The following is a 20,610-nucleotide window of genomic DNA, read 5'->3' on the forward strand; positions in this document are numbered from 1 at the left end:
TTATATATTCTTACATGATTCTATGGGTTATACATTGTTTTTTCTTTTTTTAATTACAGTATAATTTATGTACAATAAAATTTACTCCTTTTAGTCTTTTGTTCTACAAGTTTTAATAACCACATGCAGTAGTGTAACCACCAACACAATCAAGATACAAAACATCTCCATCACCCCAGAAAATTTGGTAACTATGTCCATGTCCCTTTGTAGTCAGACTACCCACATTCTCCAACCTCTAGCAACCATGGATCTGTTTTGTTTTTATTGTAATTGGTTTAAATGCTTACTGTTCTGAATGTGGCCAGCAGGAGCCTCTTCACAGTGGCTTCTATATCTCTTTGACATGTCCTCATCATTCTTTGAGCAGCTCCTTGCTTTCTGGCACAATAAGCTGTTCCAAGCTCATCTCGCGCTTTCCCTTCTCCACTCACAGAACCAGCCATTTTTCCTGAGGAGCCCACTGGTTTCTTTTAGTGGTGAGTGGATTTAGAAACCAAGATCTGGGCAGTAGGTATGCGTATTGCTTCTATTGTCCTCTCAGCAGAGACAGCGAGGAAGTATACACGCGTATGTATATGCACACACAACAAATTTGGGATTATTCGGCCACTTCTGTCCTTCTAGACTGTAATTTGCCCTTGAGTCCAAGTAGACCCATGTAATTTTTATGTTGTGGTCCATCTTAAAAGTTTACCCTCCTTTCCCCCACAAAAGAAACCCTGGTGGTACAGTGGTTAAGAGCTATAGTGAGCTACAGCTGCTAACCCAAAAGGTCAGCAGTTTGAATCCACCAGTCACCCCTTGCAAACCCCATGGAGCAGATCTGCTCTGTCCTGTAGGGTCACTGAGTTGGAATCAACTCGATGGCAGTGGGTTTTCTTCCAAAACATGGTTATTTGATTATCTGTCAGAACGACCCAATAGGCTATCTGTCTTCATTGTGTGTACCTGATTGCAGCCAGGGGCTCATTAGTAAGCTTAGCAATCGTTGAAAAGGAAAGAGGAATAAAGTGAGCTACCATATGCTCTTTTTTTTTTTTAATTTTTATTGTGCTTCAAGTGAAAGTTTACAAATGAAGTCAGTCTCTCATACAAAAATTTATATACACCTTTCTAGATACTCATAGTTGTTCTCCCCCTAATGAGAGCACGCTCCTTCCTTCCACTCTATTTTCGTGTCCATTCGGCCAGCTTCTGTCCCCCTCTGCCCTCTCATCTCCCCTCCAGACAGGAGCTGCCCACATAGTCTCATGTGTCTACTTCATCCACGAAGCTCACTCTTCACCAGTATCATTTTCTATCCCTTAGTCCAGTCCAATCCCTGTCTGAAGAGTTGGCTTTGGGAATGGTTCCTGTCTTGGGCTAACAGAAGGTCTGGGGACCACGACCTCCAGGTTCCTTCTAGTCTCAGTCAGACCATTATGTCTAGCCTTTTTACGAAAATTTGAGGTCTGCATCCCACTGCTGTCTTGCTCCCTCAGGGGTTCTTTGTTGTGTTCCCTGTCAGAGCGGTCATCAGTTATAGCCGGGTACCATCTAGTTCTTCTGGTCTCAGGCTGAGGTAGTCTGTGGTTTATGTGGCCCTTTCTGTCTCTTGGGCTCATAATTACCTTCTGTCTTTGGTGTTCTTTATCCTCCTTTGCTCCAGGTGGGTTGAGACCAATTGATGCATCTTAGATGGCTGCTTGCTAGCATTTAAGACCCCAGCCATATGCTCTTGACTCATGGTTGCCGCATGCCGTATTCTTAGACCAGATTAAGTTGTTTTTTTTTTTTAATCCAGTCCCCTCACACACATAGAATTCTGCTCATAGAAACCCCACTGGAAAATCTTAGATGTACCAGCCCAGCACTTGATCTGTTCTACAAATGATTTACTCTTCCTTACAGCCACAGTTCCTGCCACTTGTTAGATATTCATTGAATAGGTGGGTGAGTTATATCTCTAAATATTGACATTCAAACAGTGGGGAATGTATTTTCAGTATTTTTTTCTTTTTTGATTATTTTGTATTCACTTTCTCAACTTGAAAAATAATACATTTCTTTGTGTGTGTGTGTTTGTGCTTTTAGGTGAAAGTTTATAGCTCAGATTAATTTCTCATTCAAAAATATATACACATATTGTTTTGTGGCATTGGTTGAAATCCCCCCAATGTGACAGCATGCTCCACTTTTCCACCTCAGGTTCCCTGTGTCCATTAGTCCAGGGCCTGTCCTTTTCTGCCTTCATATCCTGCTTTTGGACAGGAGCTGCCCATTTGGTCTTCTGTATTTGATTGAACCAAGAAGCACATTCCTCACATGTGTTACTTTTTGTCTTACAGGCCTGTCTAATCTTTGTCTGATAAGTGCATTTCAGCAATAGTATCAATTCTGGGTTAGCAGAACGTCCAGGGACCATAGTTTTTGGGGTTCCTCCAGTCTCTGTCAGACCAGTAAGACTGGTCTGCATTTTTCTCCTGTCTAGGACCCTCTGTTGTGATCCCCATCAGGACCATCATTGCTGGTAGCCAGGCCCCATGTAGTTCTTCTGGTCTCAGGCTGATAAAGTCTCTGGTTCGTGTGGTTCTTTAGTCCTTTGGGCTAGTATTTTCCTTGTGTATTTGGTTTTCTTTATTCTCCTTTGCTCCCGGTGGGATGGGACCAATAGATATATCTTAGGTGGCTGCTCACAGGCTTTTAAAACCCCTAAATAATACATTTCTGCAATTTTGATTTGTGTTTTCCAACTGCCATCAGGGTATATGTCAAAATATGTTGTTAATACAATCTTACCTTGAGTGGTAAGAGTTCGTAAGTAAATTTAGTTGGTGCTTGAGAAAGAGCTTATTAGGCAAAAGATCATCAATTTTGCAGTATCTGTGGATTTGCCAAGGAGCCCTGATGGTGCAGTGGTTAAGTGGTTAAGTACTCAGCTGCTAATCAAAAGATCAGGAGTTCAAATCCACCAGTCACTGTTGCGGAGAAAGATGTGGCCGTCTGCTTCTGTAAAGATTACAGCCTTGGAGACCCAATGGGGCAGTTCTACTCTGTCCGTACGGTTGCTCTGAGTCGGAATCGACTCATTAGCAACAGGTATGGATTTGCCTGGTGTTGGAAGATTTGTGTTTTGTTTCTACACAGATTTTGTGTTTCCTGACTCGTGGAAAGTAGTTTACACTGGTTGCAATAAATGGCGCATTTGTACAGGAGTATCTGACATTTTGCTATAAAATGGGAATGTTAAATAAGATGCTAAAAAGGAAAAAAAAAACATTCTATGTCTTCATTTCTTTCAGGTTCTTTCCAGTAGTGCTGCCAGTAGTACCATCACAGCCTTGTCACCTGGAGGAGCACTTATGCAGGGAGGGACACAGCAAGCCATAAACCGTACGTGCTGGGCCACTTCTGCTGCTCTCAGCTCTAAAGAGCAAGTGGGAGGGGTGCTGAAGGGTCTTTCTGTGTGTGGTGTTCTTTGATATATTTCTGGGATATTTGTTTATTTGCTTTCGTATACCTATAGATACTGAAATATATCTAGATAAGAGCATAGGTTTCAGAACTGTTCTAATGTTACAAAAAGTTGTACATTGGTAGTTTAATATATCATAGTAATATAGTAATAAACCCACTGCCATCGAGTCGGTTCTGGCTCATAGCGACCCTATAGGACAGAGTAGAACTGCCCCATAGAGTTTCCAGGGAACGCCTAGCAGATTCCAACTGCCCACCTCTTGGTTAGCAGCCATAGTACTTAACCACTACGCCACCAGGGTTTCCAGTATAGTAATAGCTTTCTTTTTTCTTCCACTACCCTTTTAGTAAAAATAAAGGAACTTTAAAGTCCCAGGCGATTTTAAATTCTGTGATCTCTCAATCATAGAATCAGTAACTTATCTCAGACTAGCATACCTTGATCTGTCATTGGTAAAGGGTGCATTTTCTGGTTCAGTCTCTGGGTGGTCATTTTTTTCAGAAATTGCACATGTGAAGCTAGCTTTAATTCTATGAACCTCTTCCTTTGCAGAGATGGTGCCAAACGATATTCAGTCTGAATTGAAACATCTGTATGTGGCTGTTGGAGAACTTCTGCGGCACTTCTGGTCCTGCTTTCCTGTTAATACGCCATTCCTAGAAGAAAAGGTCAGAACCAGTTCCAGAGAGCTGCCTTTTGGGGGATTGAGATTGTTGAGTTGTTGTGTGCCATTGAGTTAGTTTCAATTCACTGTGACCTTATACAGCAGAATAGAACTGCCCCATTGGGTTTCCTAGCCTATAATCTTTACAAGAGCAGATCACCAGTCTTTTCTTCTGCAGAGCGGTTGGTGAGTTCAGACTGCTGGCCTTTCAGTTAGTAGCTGAGTGCTTTAACCATTGTACCACCAGTGTTCCGTTAGTGTAAATTAGGTATTATTTTGAAGTTGGAAAGATTTATCTAGTGTTTACCACGGGCCCAGCTTTGGGATAACCACTTTACTTATATTATTTCACTTAAGCCCCGCAGCATCCTCATGCAGTCAGTATTCATTATGCCCGTTTTATAAATGAGGGAACCGATAGTCCAGACCCATTGCATAACTTACCATCACACAGCTTGAAAGTTGACTCTGCCTCCAAGCCAGTGGTGGTGATTGAAGAACAGAAGCCCAAAACAAAGTAGCAGCAGTAAAGTTATATATTTGGTTCATTTTTTAAGGGTTATGAAATTTGAAGTGAGGATTGATGATAAATATAGCACTGGCTGTTTAACACTAAAACCCTCTTAACCAATAAAAGGACAGTTGGCAAATGGAAAGTATGTATAGCGTTAATAGTAATAGCTTTGCTGTATAGGTTGTTCTTCCAAATGATCTTTAAGAAAAGATAAACACCCATTAAGAACAATGGGCAAAAGACTTCACAGGCAATTTGCTGAAGAATGCAAGTGGCCTAATAAGCCTAAGAGGAAATACTCAGACTCACTAATAATCAGATAAGTTACTTTTGAAGCTACAGTGAGAAAACATTTTTTTACCTATTAATTTGCAAAAGAATGAAAAATGATCAGTGTTTGCTAAGTTCTTACACTGCTAGCACCAACTTTCAGGTGCTTTGACTTAGAGATTCAACATTCAGAAATTTACCTTAAGGAAATAATTAATGTTTATAAACATTTAGTCACAGAGATGTCCCTCTACCACTGTCTTTGATATTTAAAAGTGGGAATGACCTAAACACCCACCAGAAGCAGATTGGTTAAAGAAGTATTTGGTATATGCATACATTGGAATACTGTACATCCATTTAAAATGGTGTTATTGATGAATTTTTTAGAAGTATTTTATTGAGTTTTTGGTGAAAGTTTACATAGCAGGCTAGGTTCCCATTTGACAGTTTCCACACAGATTGTTCAGTGACATTAATTCCATTGATCAGGTGGCAACATTCTCTTTACATGCATTCAGTTTGTTCCCTTTCCAGTACTCTAGTTTCCCTGTCCCGTTATCTTCTCATCTTTGCTTCTGAGTAATTGTTGACCTTTTGGTCTCTCATATTGTTGGTTTTTAAGTAGGGTGCCAATTTTACCAGTAATATCCTTTGTTCTTTGTGCCACTCCGTTTCGCTAAAAGGTGATCTCAGGGGCAGAGATGGATTACCCATTAAGCATGTGAAATTGCACGCTACAGATTAGTAAGTAAACACAAGTAAGCCCGTGCGTACCTTGCTTACTGGTTAATCCACCCCTGCACTGTCTAGTTCTTCTGGTCTCCGGGTAGGTAAGGTTGTGGCTCATGTAGACTTGTTTCCTCTCTTCGCTTTTGGTTACTGTCTTAATGTTTTGCCCCTGGCTAGTAGAGACCCATAGTTCTGTCTTAGATGGCCACTGGCAAGCCTTTGAGACCCTAGACACTATTCATTTCACTAGAATGCAGGTCGTGATTTTTGTGAACTATGTTACGGCAATTGACCAGGTTGTTCTATGAGATTATGTTTCGAAGCCTTCAAACCCAGAAAACCAATGTTAAAAGGTGTTTGGTTATATCTAGTGAGTATCCGTATTTGTGTCTTCAGTGAATATATGTGCCTGCACACACATACTTGTATTTACATGTACTTATAGATACTTCTATCTGTTCTCACCGATGTGCACACCTGTACCTACCCATATACCAATTTGCCTATACCCGTCCATATGTGCTCAAAGACTTGTTTTTACTTTGGTTGTGCTGTGGTCACTATATTCACTTTCAGTACCGCTTTTGCCATCACCAAAAATAGTCTCTATGGTATAAAGCATATTTCTCACACCATGACCCCCTCCTTGGTAACCACCAATGAACATTGGTTTCTCTGTGTTTATCTATTCTTGTCTTTTTATAAAAGAAGGATCATACAATATTTGTCCTCATAAGCGTGACTTGTTTCACTTAGCATTATGCACTGCAGGTCCACCCATATCATAATACCTTTCACAGGCTCACCATTGTTCTGTATGGTTGTATAGTGTTATATTGTATATATATACACCACAGTTTGCTTTTCCACTGGATAAATATTAACTAAAAGTTGTCCACATTATATTAAGTGAATTTTTAAAACAGTATATACCATATTTCTACAAATGTATACATTTTACACATACACAAAAAAATATCTAGGAGGATATGAGTTATAAACCAAAGTGTAAACAATGAACTCTTAAGTGGTAGGATATAATAGATATATTTTTATTTTCTTCTTTTTATGTTTTTAAGGTTTTATCTACAGCAACCACGTAATGCTTTAAGATACAGTTTTTTAATTTAAAAAGAAAAAAACTTTATGTATTTGCTTCTTCACCTGGTAAAGCCAATTAATGGTCTTTTTTTTTTTAAAAAAAAAAAGTGACCTTCGTATTTAGAAGCCAGTGCTTTTGTCTTGGTCTCTGTTGGTTCTTCTGAGATTTCTCTGTAATCTGTATTTCTCTCACCTTTTTCAGGTAGTGAAGATGAAAAGTAATTTGGAACGATTCCAAGTAACAAAGCTCTGCCCATTCCAAGAAAAAATTCGGAGACAGTATTTAAGCACAAATGTAAGGCACAATCTGATTTTGGCCGGCTTTTCTTTGGGTAGTAAAATGATGAAATTAGCTATGCTTTTGTGTAAATAATAAATAATCTGTTTTTTTTTCTGTTGCTCAGGATATTGTTTTTTAATTATAAAATGTATCATACATTCAAAAGACTGTATAAAATAGGTATATTTTTAAAAACTGGTTTCTTAAAAATGGTATCTGCATAGCTACCAATCAGGGTAAGAAATACAACAGTACCAATACGCCTACCAACACCAATACCCGTAGTGCCTGAGTGCCTCGGTCCAATTGTATATGCTCCCTCCCATCCTCCAGACACAGGTAATTACTAACCAGACACTTGTGATAATCATCTCCGTGCTTTTCTTTATGGATTTACAACCTACGTATATGTTCCTAAACAATATTTATTTTGAAAAATTGAGTAGCTAGCAGAAGCCTAGCAGTATAAGGATAGAGGCCAGTGTTGCTACCCCATTACGGTAAACTGAACAATCTCTGAGTTATAATCTGGCTTCAGCTTCCCTGATTGGTTATAATCAGAAAAGAAGCTTCTCATGTCCTTCCCACAGCAGGACCAGGATGTTAGATAGCTTCAGCTCATGTGCCTTCTCAGTTGATTATAACTGCCTGGAGCTCTATGTTGGAAAGGATCCTGAGGCCCTGTATAGCCTTACAGGAGAAGGATATGGCGTTCATCTCTTCTAAATGGTACTGTAAGAGCCACTGCTGCCCATCAAGCAAAACAAATAGATTTGATCATTTCCAGACAGACCTAAATAACACAACCTCGAGATAATAAAAACAGGTATGGTAAATCAGGGATTTTGTTTTTTGTAACTCTGTACCTCAGATTGGACCTAAGTCATTGACATCCTAAAAGGATTTAGGACTTCTGATCTCCTGTCTCAGGAGTCTCTGTCAGCTCAGATCAGTTGTGGTCCTGTTGCCTTCCGTGATGAAGACAAAACTCTTCTCCACTCATGATTTATAGTTCTGAGCTACGATGTGACGTAGTATTTGTGTAAGCATTGGAATAGTTTAGATTTTCTGTAACCTATGGAGTTACACTGAAATCCTGAAATATTAGAGCTAGAAAAGACCCTAGAGAACGTAGAAAAGTGCTTCACAAAATTGTCTATACATCAGAATCAACTGCTGAAGCTTTTGAAAATTGAAAATTCCTGGGTCTCACCCCAGACCTGCTGCATCAGAATCTTCAGAGGAGTGAGTCATTTTTCAAATGTTCTGTAAGGTAATGTTGATGCCACCATCCTGGCCTTAGCAGAAGAGCATTTAAATCTAGAAATCACCAATCTAGTTCAGCTCCTTTATTTGACTGGAGACTGACTGGACTAGAGCTCGGTTATGACTTTCATACTGTCCAGTAGCTGGTTAGTGATAGACAAACATTACAACCCAGACAGAACAGGGTTCTAAGCACCCCCACTACTTCTTCCTTTCTGTACAGAACATGTCAGATATGATAGCGCCTTCACAGAGGGCTTGCACATAGCCTTCTTGACTGGGGAAACACAAACGAGCTTGGAGACTATGCTCTGAAGTATGTGCCGGATTTAGGGCAGAAGCATTAACTTCCCCAGCCGTCGCCCAGTTGTTGCTGAAGTGTCTTGCTGTGTTTTTCAGTTGGTAAGTCACATAGAAGAGATGCTCCAGACAGCCTACAACAAGCTCCACACGTGGCAGTCACGACGCATGATGAAGAAAACGTGAAGTGCCCGTGGCTGTCAGTTTTGTGAGATTGAGAGAACCGTGATCTGCAGTAACTCCGGAAACCTGACCTGACAGACGTGCAGATCATCACACAGAAGTTACGGGAAACATCTGCATCATGTGTACTTTTGGAGCTGATGCATATTGTACTTGCACATTGTGAAGTGAGAGGAGGAAAGGGACTGATTAAACTAAAAGCGGGGAGGTAAATTAAGGCAGAACCAAAATGAGCTAAGTTGCAAATATATATAAATATATATATTTAAAAAGATACTGTTTACTGCAGTTACTCAGGAACTGCTTTTGATTCACATTAAGCTGCTTTCAGAAATTTAAAACCAACACTTTTTTAAAGGGTGCGTTGATAAAATCTGAGGGTTTTTTTTTTTCCTCTAAATGTTTTTCCTAAGTTTTTAGCACAGGGTAGTTATTAAGTATTTCTCCCCCATCCTCCGTTTGGATCCTCCAGTTTTACTGAATTCTAGTTGTACCTTACATCAGCAAGTTAGAGAATATTTTAAAGTAAAGCAGAGGGAGACTGTTGCTCAACCATCAGGAAACAGTTGTAGTCAGAAGGCATCATTGGTCCTGTGTTTCCTACGGAAATAAACAGTAAATGTTGCACTGAATGTTTGTGGTTTGGGGTCCCTATATGATAAAGAGGGAACATATTTGCAGAAAGTCGCGTGGGGTTTTTTATGCAGAATTTTGTCAGAAGACAATGGCGCTGCATGTTTTCTTTTGAGTGCAAATGTACATTGCTAAGATTTTTTTTTTAAGATGGCATGTGCTTTGAAAGAGGAAAATGCATTTTTAAGAGTTTAAAAATCTTATGAGTGAGAAATATATGAAAGCTTACTTATTTTCACCTCTTTAGAAGAAATAAAAGATGTTTCTCATATCTCTTTTTCTCCAGCCTCTATCTGACTGTTAACTATCTTTGGCGAATCGATAATCAATGCATAGTGACTGAAAAGCCTAAATGCAAAAACAAAAAAAGATATGCTATATTTTCTGGATTCTGTGCCATATTTTGTTCCTAATAATATCAACTGTTTTATCTAAGACTTCAGATGTATTAAAAACTACACAAAAAAGTAAAACTTTTATACATAATCTTTCTAACTGTAACACATCTTGTGGTTTCTCATTATGTGTGATATTTACTTGGATGGGCTACTCGTTCTTTTTTAAAGCCATTATTACAAGTTGGTGGTGGCGGTTGTTGGGTGCTTCCCAGTCATTTCTGACCATGGTGACCCTGTGTACAACTGAACGAAACACTGCCCAGTCCTGTGTTATCCTCACAATTGTTGCTGTGTTTGAGCCCATTGTTGCAGCCATTGTGTCAGCCCATCTCATTGAGGGTCTTCCTCTTTTTCACTGACTTTAACAAATAGGATGTCCTTCTCCAGGGACTAGTCCCTCCTGATAACACGTCTTAAGTACATGAGATGCTTCCAAGGAGCACTCTGGCTATACTTCTTCCAAGACAGACTTATTCATTCTTCTTGCAGTCCATGGTATATTCAGTATTCTTTGCCAGCACCATAATTCAGAGGCATCAGTTTTCTTGGGTCTTCCTTATTCATTGTCCAGTTTTCATATGCGGTGATTGAAAATACCATGTTTTGGGTCAGGCACACGTTAGTCCTCAAAATGACGTCATTCTTTTGAACACTAAAGAGATCTTTTGCAGCAGATTTGCCCAATCCATCATTTGATTTCTTGACTGCTGCTTTCTTTCGTGTCATGGCTACAGCAACTCAAAAACCTGTTCAAACCTTCAGCTAGTAAAAGAAAAGAGAGGTAACCACTTTCTGCCTGCAGTCTTTCATTTCTCCTTCAGATCACTATAGTAATAGTGTAATCACTTACGTTTACATATCTCATTACAGTTTTACAAAGTGGTTTTCAAATGCATTGGTTCATAACTATAACAGCAATGGAGCAGAAACAAAAATGTTTGGAATAAAAGAGTATAGCCAATTGGGAAAGACAGATGTAAGCAAATAAAATGCTCTGTTGGGTGCTGGGATAAAGTGGCACCCAAAGGAAGAAAGTTTTCAGGAATTGGAGTAATCTTCACTAAAGAGGTAACATTTTGTTTAAGCCTTAAAGGTTAAATAAGTTTGCTGAATAGAGAAGAAACAGGCATTCGATTTAGGTGGAGGGAGCAGCATAATGGAGGTGTGAGGGCTTGAAAGACTCCTGTGTGTTAGGGAAACAAGAAGAATTTGTTAGATTGGAAGTGAAAAGTGAAGAGCCTGGGAAAATCAATTTATTGTTAATGGCCTTGTATGCCAAAGTGTAAAAAATTCAGACCTTACCAGTTAGGCATGTGAGATCCAGGAGAAATTTTTGAGTGGGAAGTTTTATGGGTTTGTTTTGCTTTTATTAAAGTAACAGCCAGGAAAACCAGAAACGAGAATGTGTTTGGAATATATAATCCAGACTGAAATCTGGGCACAAATTAAAATAGGATCCTGGTAAATAAAAGGGAGATGACTGAGTAACGATACTCCTACACTAGGAGACTCGTGTGTGACCAAGTCTCAGGAAGTGAAGGAATCAAGGGTGATCTCACCAGAGATGGCTTTTAATCAGATATCTAGCTTGCATTTGAAATAGGTGATCCTGAGAGTCTTAAAAATGAGTTTTGGAAGCCTTATTGGCCTCCTGTGGTCCCATCTTCACCTTGTGGAAAACGATAGCTGCTGGTGATTGAGGGCTACTAGGAACCAGGCCTGTACCAAGCACTTTTCCTGCTAATTTCACTTCATTCTCACACCAATGAGGCAGGTAGGTACTACAGAATGATTTTAGCAGATTGAAAATGGGTTTACAGATTAAGTAACTCGCCTGAATTCACACAGCCAGTAAGTGGCAGAGCTGGGATTTTACCTCAACTACCATAAAAATAAAATCTTTTTATTTTTTTTACCATGTTTGTGAAATTGGAAGCTTTTATTCCCCAGCGAGTGGTCACATTGCCTGGCTTTTCTCTTGGCTGCCCTGTCATTCTTGCCTCTGATTCTATTCTGTGCTTCATTTGTGGTGAATCACATTATGGGATTATTCTGCCTAGTGGGTTGCATTAACCCCTAGGGCTGCAAGATACAATAAAGCATTTTCTACCCTTCTGAGAATGAGTTTCTTCCGGAAAGGAGCTCAGTGGGTGGTGCTACTCAGATTTGTAATTAACCCTGTGTTAATGGATCAAATTGCATCCCCCTAAAATATGTTTTAAATCCTAACCCCTATACGTGTGGTCTGAGGAGCCCTGGTGGTGCTGGAGAACCCTGGCAGTGCAGTGGTTAAGAGCTACAGCTACTACCAAAAGGTTGGCAGTTTGAATCCACCAGCTGCTCCTGGGAAACCCAATGGGGCAGTTCTCTGTCCTATAGGGTCACTATGGGTCAGAATCAACTTGACAGCAATAGGTTTGATTCGTTGTTTGGTGGTGCAGTGATTATGCACTCAGCTGCAAACCCAAAGGTCGGGGATTCAACCCACCAGTTGCTACACAGGAGAAAGATGTGTCAGACTGCTTCCATGAGGATTTATAGCCTTGGAAACCCTATGGGGCAGTTTTACTCTCTCAGGGTCCCTGTGAGTTGGAATCATTCAATGGCAATGGGTTTTATACCTGTGTTTATAATCCCATTTGGGAGTGGTTTTCTTATGTTAATGACACCAAACAAGCAGAGTTGGGGGAAGATGCCACACCACGTGAAGATCACCAGGGAACCAAGGTACAAGGACCTTCCCCCAGAACCTATAGAGAGAGAAAGCCTTTCCCTAGAGCCAGAGCCCTGAAATTTGGACTATCATCCTCCTAAACTGTGGGAAAATTTATTCTTATTTGTTAAAGCCACCCACTTGTATTTCTGTTATGGCAGCACTAGATAACAGACACCCTGCAAAATGAGTAGGTTATCTTGTGATATACACTTCAGTCTGGAAAACAGAAGAATGTTTTAACATCTGTACCTAGATAGGTAGCCCACTCATACAGGCTAAGTGTTTAATCCAGAAAGTGATTTTCTATTGGTAAATACACCCTCTGGAGCTGAGAGTGGCCCTTAGTGGAAAGCTACCCATTTTAGACTTAGATTTGCTGTCTCTAGTGTCAGTACTGGCCAGGAATTCCTCGGTGCATTACCTCTGCCCTTTCCCAGTTTAGCTCCTTCAAGACTCAGCTGTTCTCCCAGTTTCTAAGGCCAGGGAAGTCTTGGTTATTTTCAGCTCTTAAATTGTCCAGAACTGGAGCATTGCCTACAACCTGGTTCAAGGGTGATCAGCCCTTAGTTTGTAGCCCATATCCTCATTTGGGTGTATGCAGTTATAAAGAGGCTTTGGAAATCTTCTCTGGTGTTTTTCAAACTTTATAACTGCAGGACCCTATTTTCATACAGTCTTTCACAGAATCGCTAATACATGTGACAAATGTGAAATTGCACCAGCTGAGGTCAGACTAGGCATCCAGCTTCTCCCAGCAGAATACAGCATGGAAATCACCAATACCCCCTCTGACCATCGGGCAGATGTCTGTTGGAAGTGTTAGTTGAAAACAATCTGAAGTATAAAATAAATTCTGGCTGAGATAATACTTTTCTGTGGTCACTGAAATAAAAAACAAGATGATAGACTTAACTCCAACTCTATCCGCAACTACTTTATACAAATAAAAAAAAACACTCTAAAAGAAAGGTTGTCATATTAGCTTAAAAAACAAGACTTCTTTTTCTGGGTAAAAGAAAGATTGTCAGATTAAAAAACAAGACTTAGCTGTATGCTATTTTTAACCAGAAATATCTACACCTGGCTTGACTTGCCCTCCCATCTGGGTCATTAGTGTGTTAAGAGTTCACAAACCTTTATTACTCTCACACTGATTTCTCTCTCATTCTGATCTTGCAACTAAGTGCCTGGCACAAAGTAAGCATTCACTAAGTGTTCTTCCTGTCATTTATTATTTACCTGTACCAGGTGTGATGGTTAAAGTTATGCGTCAACTTGGATAGGTCATGATTCTCAGTGGTTTGGCAGGTATTATATAATCACCCTCCATTTTGTGATCTGATATGAGCAGCCAATGAGTCGAAAAGGGATTTTCCTTGGGAGTTTGGCCAGCATCCAATATATATGGGTGTTCTGGCAAAGCTAAGCCTCTCTCAGTCCTGCATCTGACTCATCATCCTCTGACCTCCAGTTCTTGGGACATGAGCCATCAATCTGCTGTCTGACCTGTAGATTTTGGGATTCACCAGCTATCGCAGCCCTGTGAGCCAACAGTCTCCCGTCTAACCTGCCAATTTGGGGTGCCTCAGTCCCTGGAACTGTGTGAGTCAGGAGAAGCCTCCAACCTGACACCTGACCCACGGATTTGGGACTTGCCTCCTGTACAACTGCATGACTAATTTCCTTGAAATAAATCTCTCTTTATATATATATTTATGTATATGTATACACCTCACTGGTTTTGCTCCTCTAGAGAACCCAGCCTAAGACATTTGGTACCAAGAGTGGTTCTAGAGGAAAAAAACCATACGGATGAGTTATCTGAATTGATTCTCAAGTCTAACTGATCTTAAAGGCACCAATGACTCTGCCTGCAGTAGTGAAGAAAAAAAAAAAGTGAAGAAGACACTGCTAATTCATGATGAGAAGCGGCAATAGAAATACAAAAAATATCAACACCAATGGATCAAATATTTGTGAGAGACAAGGCTCTTGGTGACTGTATATTTCATATTTCCTACAATTTTGTCAGAATAAGAAGTATATGGAAGCAGGTCGGGTGGTCATACTTTTGCAAGACAAACTGGTCAAAGAAAGGGATGAACTCAAAGCTTCAGAGTCACATCTAAGCTGCTGCATGTTGTTGTTAGGTGCTGTCAAGTCAGTTCCAACTCATAGCGACACTGTGTACAACAGAATGAAATATTGCCCAGTCCTGTGCTATCCTCACAGTCGTTGCTATGTTTAAGCCCATTGTTGCAGCCACTGTGTCAATCCATCGCATTGAGGGTCTTCCTCTTTTTCACTGACCCTCACCAAGCATGATGTTCTTTTCCAGGGATTGGTCCCTTCTGATAACAGGTCCAAAATATGTGAGACAAAGTCTCACCATCCTCGCTTCTAAGGAGTATTCTGGTTATACGTCTTCCAAGACAGATTCGTTCATTCTTCCGGCAGTCCATAGTATATTCATTATTCTTTGCCAACACCATAATTCAAAATCATTAATTCTTCTTTGGTCTTCCATATTCACTGTCCAGCTTTCACACGCATATGATGCAATTGAAAATACCATGGCTTGGGTCAGGCGTATCTTAGTCCTCAAAGACACGTTTGCTTTTTAACCCTTGAAATGGGCCTTTTGCAGCAAATTTGCCCAATGCAATTCATCATTTGATTTCTTGACTGCCGTTCCATGGGTGTTCATTAGAGATTCAAGAAAAACAAAATCCTTGACAGCTTCAGTATTTTCTCCATTTATCGTGATGTTGCTTATTGGTCTAGTTATGAGGATTTTTGTTTTCTTTATGTTGAGGTGTAATCCATACTTAAGGCTGCAGTCTTTGATCTTCATCAGTACGTGCTTCAAGTCGTCTTCACTTTTGGCAAACAAGGTTGTGTCATCTGCATATCACAGGTTGTTAATGAGCCTTCTTCGAATCCTGATGGTGCATTCATCTTCATAAAGTTCAGCTTCTCAGATTATTTGCTCAGCATACAGATTGAATAAGTATGGTGAAGGGATACAACCCTGATACACACCTTTCCAACTAAAAAGGCACAATGCCTTATGTCAACATATCCTTCATTTGGGTATGCTATGCCGGCTTATTTATCAAGTGATTCAAAAAAGCTGCTAGGGTTGAGCGGGGCCCAGAACAAGAGTAGGTTCTGCAACAGGTTCCGGCTGCTGTGGAAGCCACTCTGCCACTTGGGTCATATGATCTTTATGACCCAATGGGTGCTTTAAGTGTCAGTGGCAGATAGAGATGTATTTGGAGTTTTTGGCAGACATCTATTGGTGAATCACAGCAAAGACCGTTACGATTTTGGAGCAAAGCTCTGCCATTCTCTGCCGATAACTACTCCCCTTTTGAGAGGCAGCTTTTGGCTTGTTACTGGGCCTTAGTAGAGACTGAACATTTAAGCATGGGCTACCAAGCCACTGTGTGGTCTGAGCTAGCACTAATAAACTGGTTGTTATCTGACCCACAGAGTTATAAAGGCAGACATGCACAGCAGCACTCCAATATTAAATGGAAGTGGTAAATACAAGATCAGGCTCGAGGTGGACCTGAAGGCACAAGTAAGTTACATGGGGAAGTAACTCAAATGATCATGGTCCCCACTTCTCTCACGTTACCTTTCATCTTCCAGTCTGCATTTATGGCCTCATGGGGAGTTCCTTACGATCTGTTGACTGAGGAAGAGAAAACTTATGCCTGGTTTACAGATGAGTCTACGTGATATGCAGGCAGCCCTTGGAAGTAGACAGCAGCAGTGCTGCAATCCCTTTCTGGGACCTCTCTGAAGAACAGTGGTGAAGAGAAATCCTCTCAGTGGCCAGAGGTCTTGGTTCCAAAGCCAGGAATGCTCCCACCTGGAGACGCATCACTAATTCCATTGAACTGGAAGTTAAGAATTCCACCAGACCACTTTGGGCTCCTTATGCCTCTGGATCAACAGGCAAAGAAAGGAGTTACTGAATTGACTGGTGTGATTGATCCTGATTATGAAGGGGAAATTGGATTGATATTACATAATGGAGGTAAAGAAGAATATATCTGGAATACAAGAGATCCCTCAGTACATCTCTTAGTACTACTGAGCCTTGTGATTAAAGTCAATGGAAAACTACAGCAAATCATTTCCAACATGACTGCTAATGGCCCAGACCCTTCAGGAATGAAGATTTGAACCACCCCACCAGGCAAAGAACCATGACCAACTGAGGTGCTTGCTGAGGGCAAAGGGAATACGGAATGGGTGGTGGAAGAAGGTAGTTCTAAATACCAGTCACGACCATGTGACCAGTTGCAGAAACGAGGGCTGTAATTTTAGCATTTCTTCCTTGTTTTGTTATACATGTATGTGTACATATATATGTAGCAAATATCTTTTTTTCTTCCCTCCCTTATTTCATTACTTATTATAAAATATAAGATGTAAACGGGGTTAGTGCATTCTCAGTTGTACACATTTGTTGCATCATGTCAGGCACAAGTATGACTTTATAATTGTCTTTATTTAGAGATTATGTATCATTTAAGGAAATGTGTACAGGTGCCAAGCTGACAAGGGGTGGACTGTGATGGTTAAGGCTATGTGTCAACTTGGCTAGCCCATGATTCTCAGTGGTTTGGCAGGTATTATGTAATCATCCTCCATCTTGTGATCTGATGAGAGCAGCCAACCTGTTGAAATGGGAGTTTCCTTGGAGGTATGGCCTATATCCAATAGATATATAGTTGTTCTGGCAAAACTCCCCCTGTCTTGATCCTGCATCATCCTTTTACCGCCAGTTCTTGGGATGTGAGCCAGCAACTTACCATCTGACCTGCTGATTTTGGGTTTGTCAGCCTCTTCAACAAACCATCTGACCTGCTGATTTTGGGTTTGTCAGCCTCTGCAACCATGTGAGTCAGGAGAAGCTCCAGCCTGACAACTGACCCATGGATTTGGGACTTGCCAGCCTCCATAACTCCTTGAGCCACTTCCTTGAAACAAATCTCTTTATACAAAGTCATCCCTCAGTATCTTCTGGGGACTGGTTACAGGACCCTCCCCCAAACCAAAATCTGCAGATGCTCAAGCCCTTATAAAAATGGCATAGTATTTGCATATAACCTATGCACATCCTCTCCTATACTTTAAACCATCTCTAGATTACTTATAATACCTAATACAATGTAAATGCTATGTAAATAGTTGTTAATGCTTACGCTTAATGCTTAATATCTTATCAGTCTTTGCAAACTCAAACAATGAGTGCTGGAGAGAGGCTGATGATCTGTGAAATGGTGGGAGGCTACAGCAGGGTGCGCCTACACATCATTTCATTTTAATAGATTCTGCATAGTGCTTGTCATACCACAAATTCAGTTTTTGCTTTTTGGAACTTTTTTTTTTTTTTTCTGAATATTTTCAATCCGTGGTTGGTTGAATCTGTGGATGTGGGATCTACAGATACGGAGGACAGACTGTATACCCTTCACTGGTTTTGCTTCCCTGGAGAACCCAGCCTAAAACACCAGGCTTCAGTTCAAAGCTTATTGACTCAGGCTGTCCTATAATATCAACATAGATAGGGAGCTGAGGCAGAAAATAAGGGAAAGAAACTAACATCTATTAGGTCTATTGCCAAATATTTGCTATGCTGTATATAAATTCTTATTAAATTTTTAGGATTCATTCAACAAATATTTATTTAGTTCCTGCTATGCATCTGGCTGGGGGTTGGCAACATCAGCCTACAGTCCCCGGCCCCCATATAAAGCTTCATTTCATGAAAAGGCACTGTTTTTTTTTTTTTTTAGATGATAACAGAATAGGCAGCCTCTGTCCTCATGGAACTTTGTGGTTGTTCTGTGCTGTCGAGTCGATGCCAACTTATAGCGACCCTATATGATGGAGTAGAACTGCCCATTAGGGTTTCCTAGGCTGTAATCTTTATAGGAGCAGATTGCCAGGTCTTTTCTCCTGTGGAGCCGCTGGGTAGGTTCCAATGGCTGACCTTTCAGTTAGCAACTGAGAGCTTAACCATTACACCACAAGGGCTCCTTTCTTGGGACTTAAGAAAAAACACACTCTTAGAGAGGTGAAATCACTTGCCCAAAGACCCTGACTCCAACTTGGGAGTGGAGCTAAGATTCAAACCCAGTTCTTGAATGCAAAATCTGTGCAGCTGGAAATTGTGACCTCTCCCTACCCTCCTCATTGTCTCCCCAGTGTATGCAGGCAAGTTGGAGCTTTTTCTTCTACTTGCTATAAATAATGGAGAGGAGGAGAACTATTTTATTTCTTCAGGCCACACACTGACAAGCACAGATGGCTCTGAGGCTGAGAGTCAGCTTCATCTTCCTGACATGCAGTAAAGGACATCAATCAATTCTTGGATCTGAAGTCACTAGGAAGGGCCACCTAGGCTCTAATGCTGCCTTTGGTACCACTAACACCATTATGCCTCAAAGGGCCTTATCAGTCTTGTTTTCTCTTGACACTTGGCCTTTTTAAAGTTAATTTTGTTTTTTAGCAAAGTTATACATGCTTATAATATAAAAAGTTAAATGCACTAAAAGGTACATACCAAAATACTGTGTCCACTGACCCACTGATCCCTACCTTTCACTCCCTCTTCATAGAATCGCTTACTTTCAACTCCTTTAGCTTATACCATTTTCTTTTTTTAAATTTTATTATGTTGTTGTTGTTAGGTGCCACTGGGTCATCCCCAACACATAGTGACCTTGTTGGTAACAGAACAAAATGGTAACCAGTCCTGTGTCGTCTTCATGATTATTGCGATGTCTCAGTCTGTTGTTTTGGCTATTGTGATGGTTAAGGTTGTGTGTCACCTCGGCCAGGCCATGATTCTCAGTGATTTGGCAGTCATGCAATGATGTAATTTGGCAGTTGTGTAATGATGTAGTCACCCTCCTTTTTGTGATCTGATGTAGTCATCCCTCATTTTGGGATCTGATGTGAGCAGCCAAACAATTGAAAAAGGAGTTTCCTTGCGGGTGCGGCCTGCAACCGATATATGTATGGATGTTCTGACAAAGCTCTCTGATTGTGGATCCTGCATCTGGCTTGTCATCACCTGACCTCCAGTTCTTGGGACTTGAGCGCGCGGCCTGCTGATCTAGGTATTCATCAGCCTCCGCAGCCTGTGAGCCAGCAGCCTGTCGTCTGACCAGTCGGTCTTGGGTTCATCAGCCCTTGCAGCTATGTGAGTCAGGAGAAGCTTCCAGCCTGACCCCTGACCCACGGACTTGCGACTTGCCAACCTCTATGACTGCCAAAGTTTCACCATGCTTGCTTCTAAGGAGCTTTCTAGTTGTAAAATTTTATTATAAAATACATAATAAAGCATAATAGTAACATAAAATTTGCCATTTTACCCATTTTTAACTATAGAATTCAATGGTGTTAGTTATATTCACAACATCGTGCAACCATCACTGCCATCTATTTCCAAAACATTTTCATTACCTCAAACGGAAACTCAGAAACCATTTAGCAATAACTCCCCATTCCTCCCTCCTCTTAGCCCCTGGTAACCATTAATCTACTTTTGTCTATATGCATTTGCTTAAAGTTTGCTTACGTTAGATATTTCATATAAGTGGAACCATACAATACGTGTCTAACCAATTTCACTTAGGATAATTTTCCCAAGATTCAACCATGTGGTGGCATGTATCAGAACTTCATTTCTCTTTATGGCTGAATAATATTCTGTTGTATGTATATATATATATACAACACTTTGTCAATCTATTCATTTGTTGATGGACATTTAGGTCGTTTCTATCTTTTGGCTATTGTGAATAATGCTGCAATGAACATTGGTGTACAAGTACCTGTTTGAGTCCCTGCTTTCAGTTCTTTTGAGTATATACCTAGGAGTGGAATTGCTGGGTCATATGGTAGTTCTAGGTTTAATATTTTGAGGAACTACCAAATTGTTTTCCACAGTAGTTTGCATCCCCATCAGCAAGGGGTGATGTTTTCCAAATTTCTCCACATCCTCACCAACACTTGTTATTTTCCATTTTTCTTTTTTGGTAACAGCTGTCCTAGTGGATGTGGAG

The 20,610-nt window shown here is 40.5% G+C and overlaps 1 protein-coding gene across 1 annotated transcript in view; it reads left to right on the forward strand.

Annotated features, from left to right (window-relative positions):
- GTF2H1 (general transcription factor IIH subunit 1) overlaps positions 1 to 9,878 on the forward strand; it is a 36,108-nt gene extending 26,230 nt beyond the window's left edge. Inside the window, exons 12-15 of the mRNA XM_049890601.1 lie at positions 3,285 to 3,375; positions 4,013 to 4,128; positions 6,944 to 7,036; positions 8,687 to 9,878. Of these exons, the coding sequence (XP_049746558.1) occupies positions 3,285 to 3,375; positions 4,013 to 4,128; positions 6,944 to 7,036; positions 8,687 to 8,773 (387 nt within the window). The 3' untranslated portion in view covers positions 8,774 to 9,878. The remainder of the gene's footprint in view (positions 1 to 3,284; positions 3,376 to 4,012; positions 4,129 to 6,943; positions 7,037 to 8,686) is intronic.
- Positions 9,879 to 20,610: the final 10,732 nt, after the last annotated feature.

The sequence above is a fragment of the Elephas maximus genome, chromosome 7, assembly GCF_024166365.1.
Source record: "Elephas maximus indicus isolate mEleMax1 chromosome 7, mEleMax1 primary haplotype, whole genome shotgun sequence".
NCBI lineage: Eukaryota > Metazoa > Chordata > Mammalia > Proboscidea > Elephantidae > Elephas > Elephas maximus.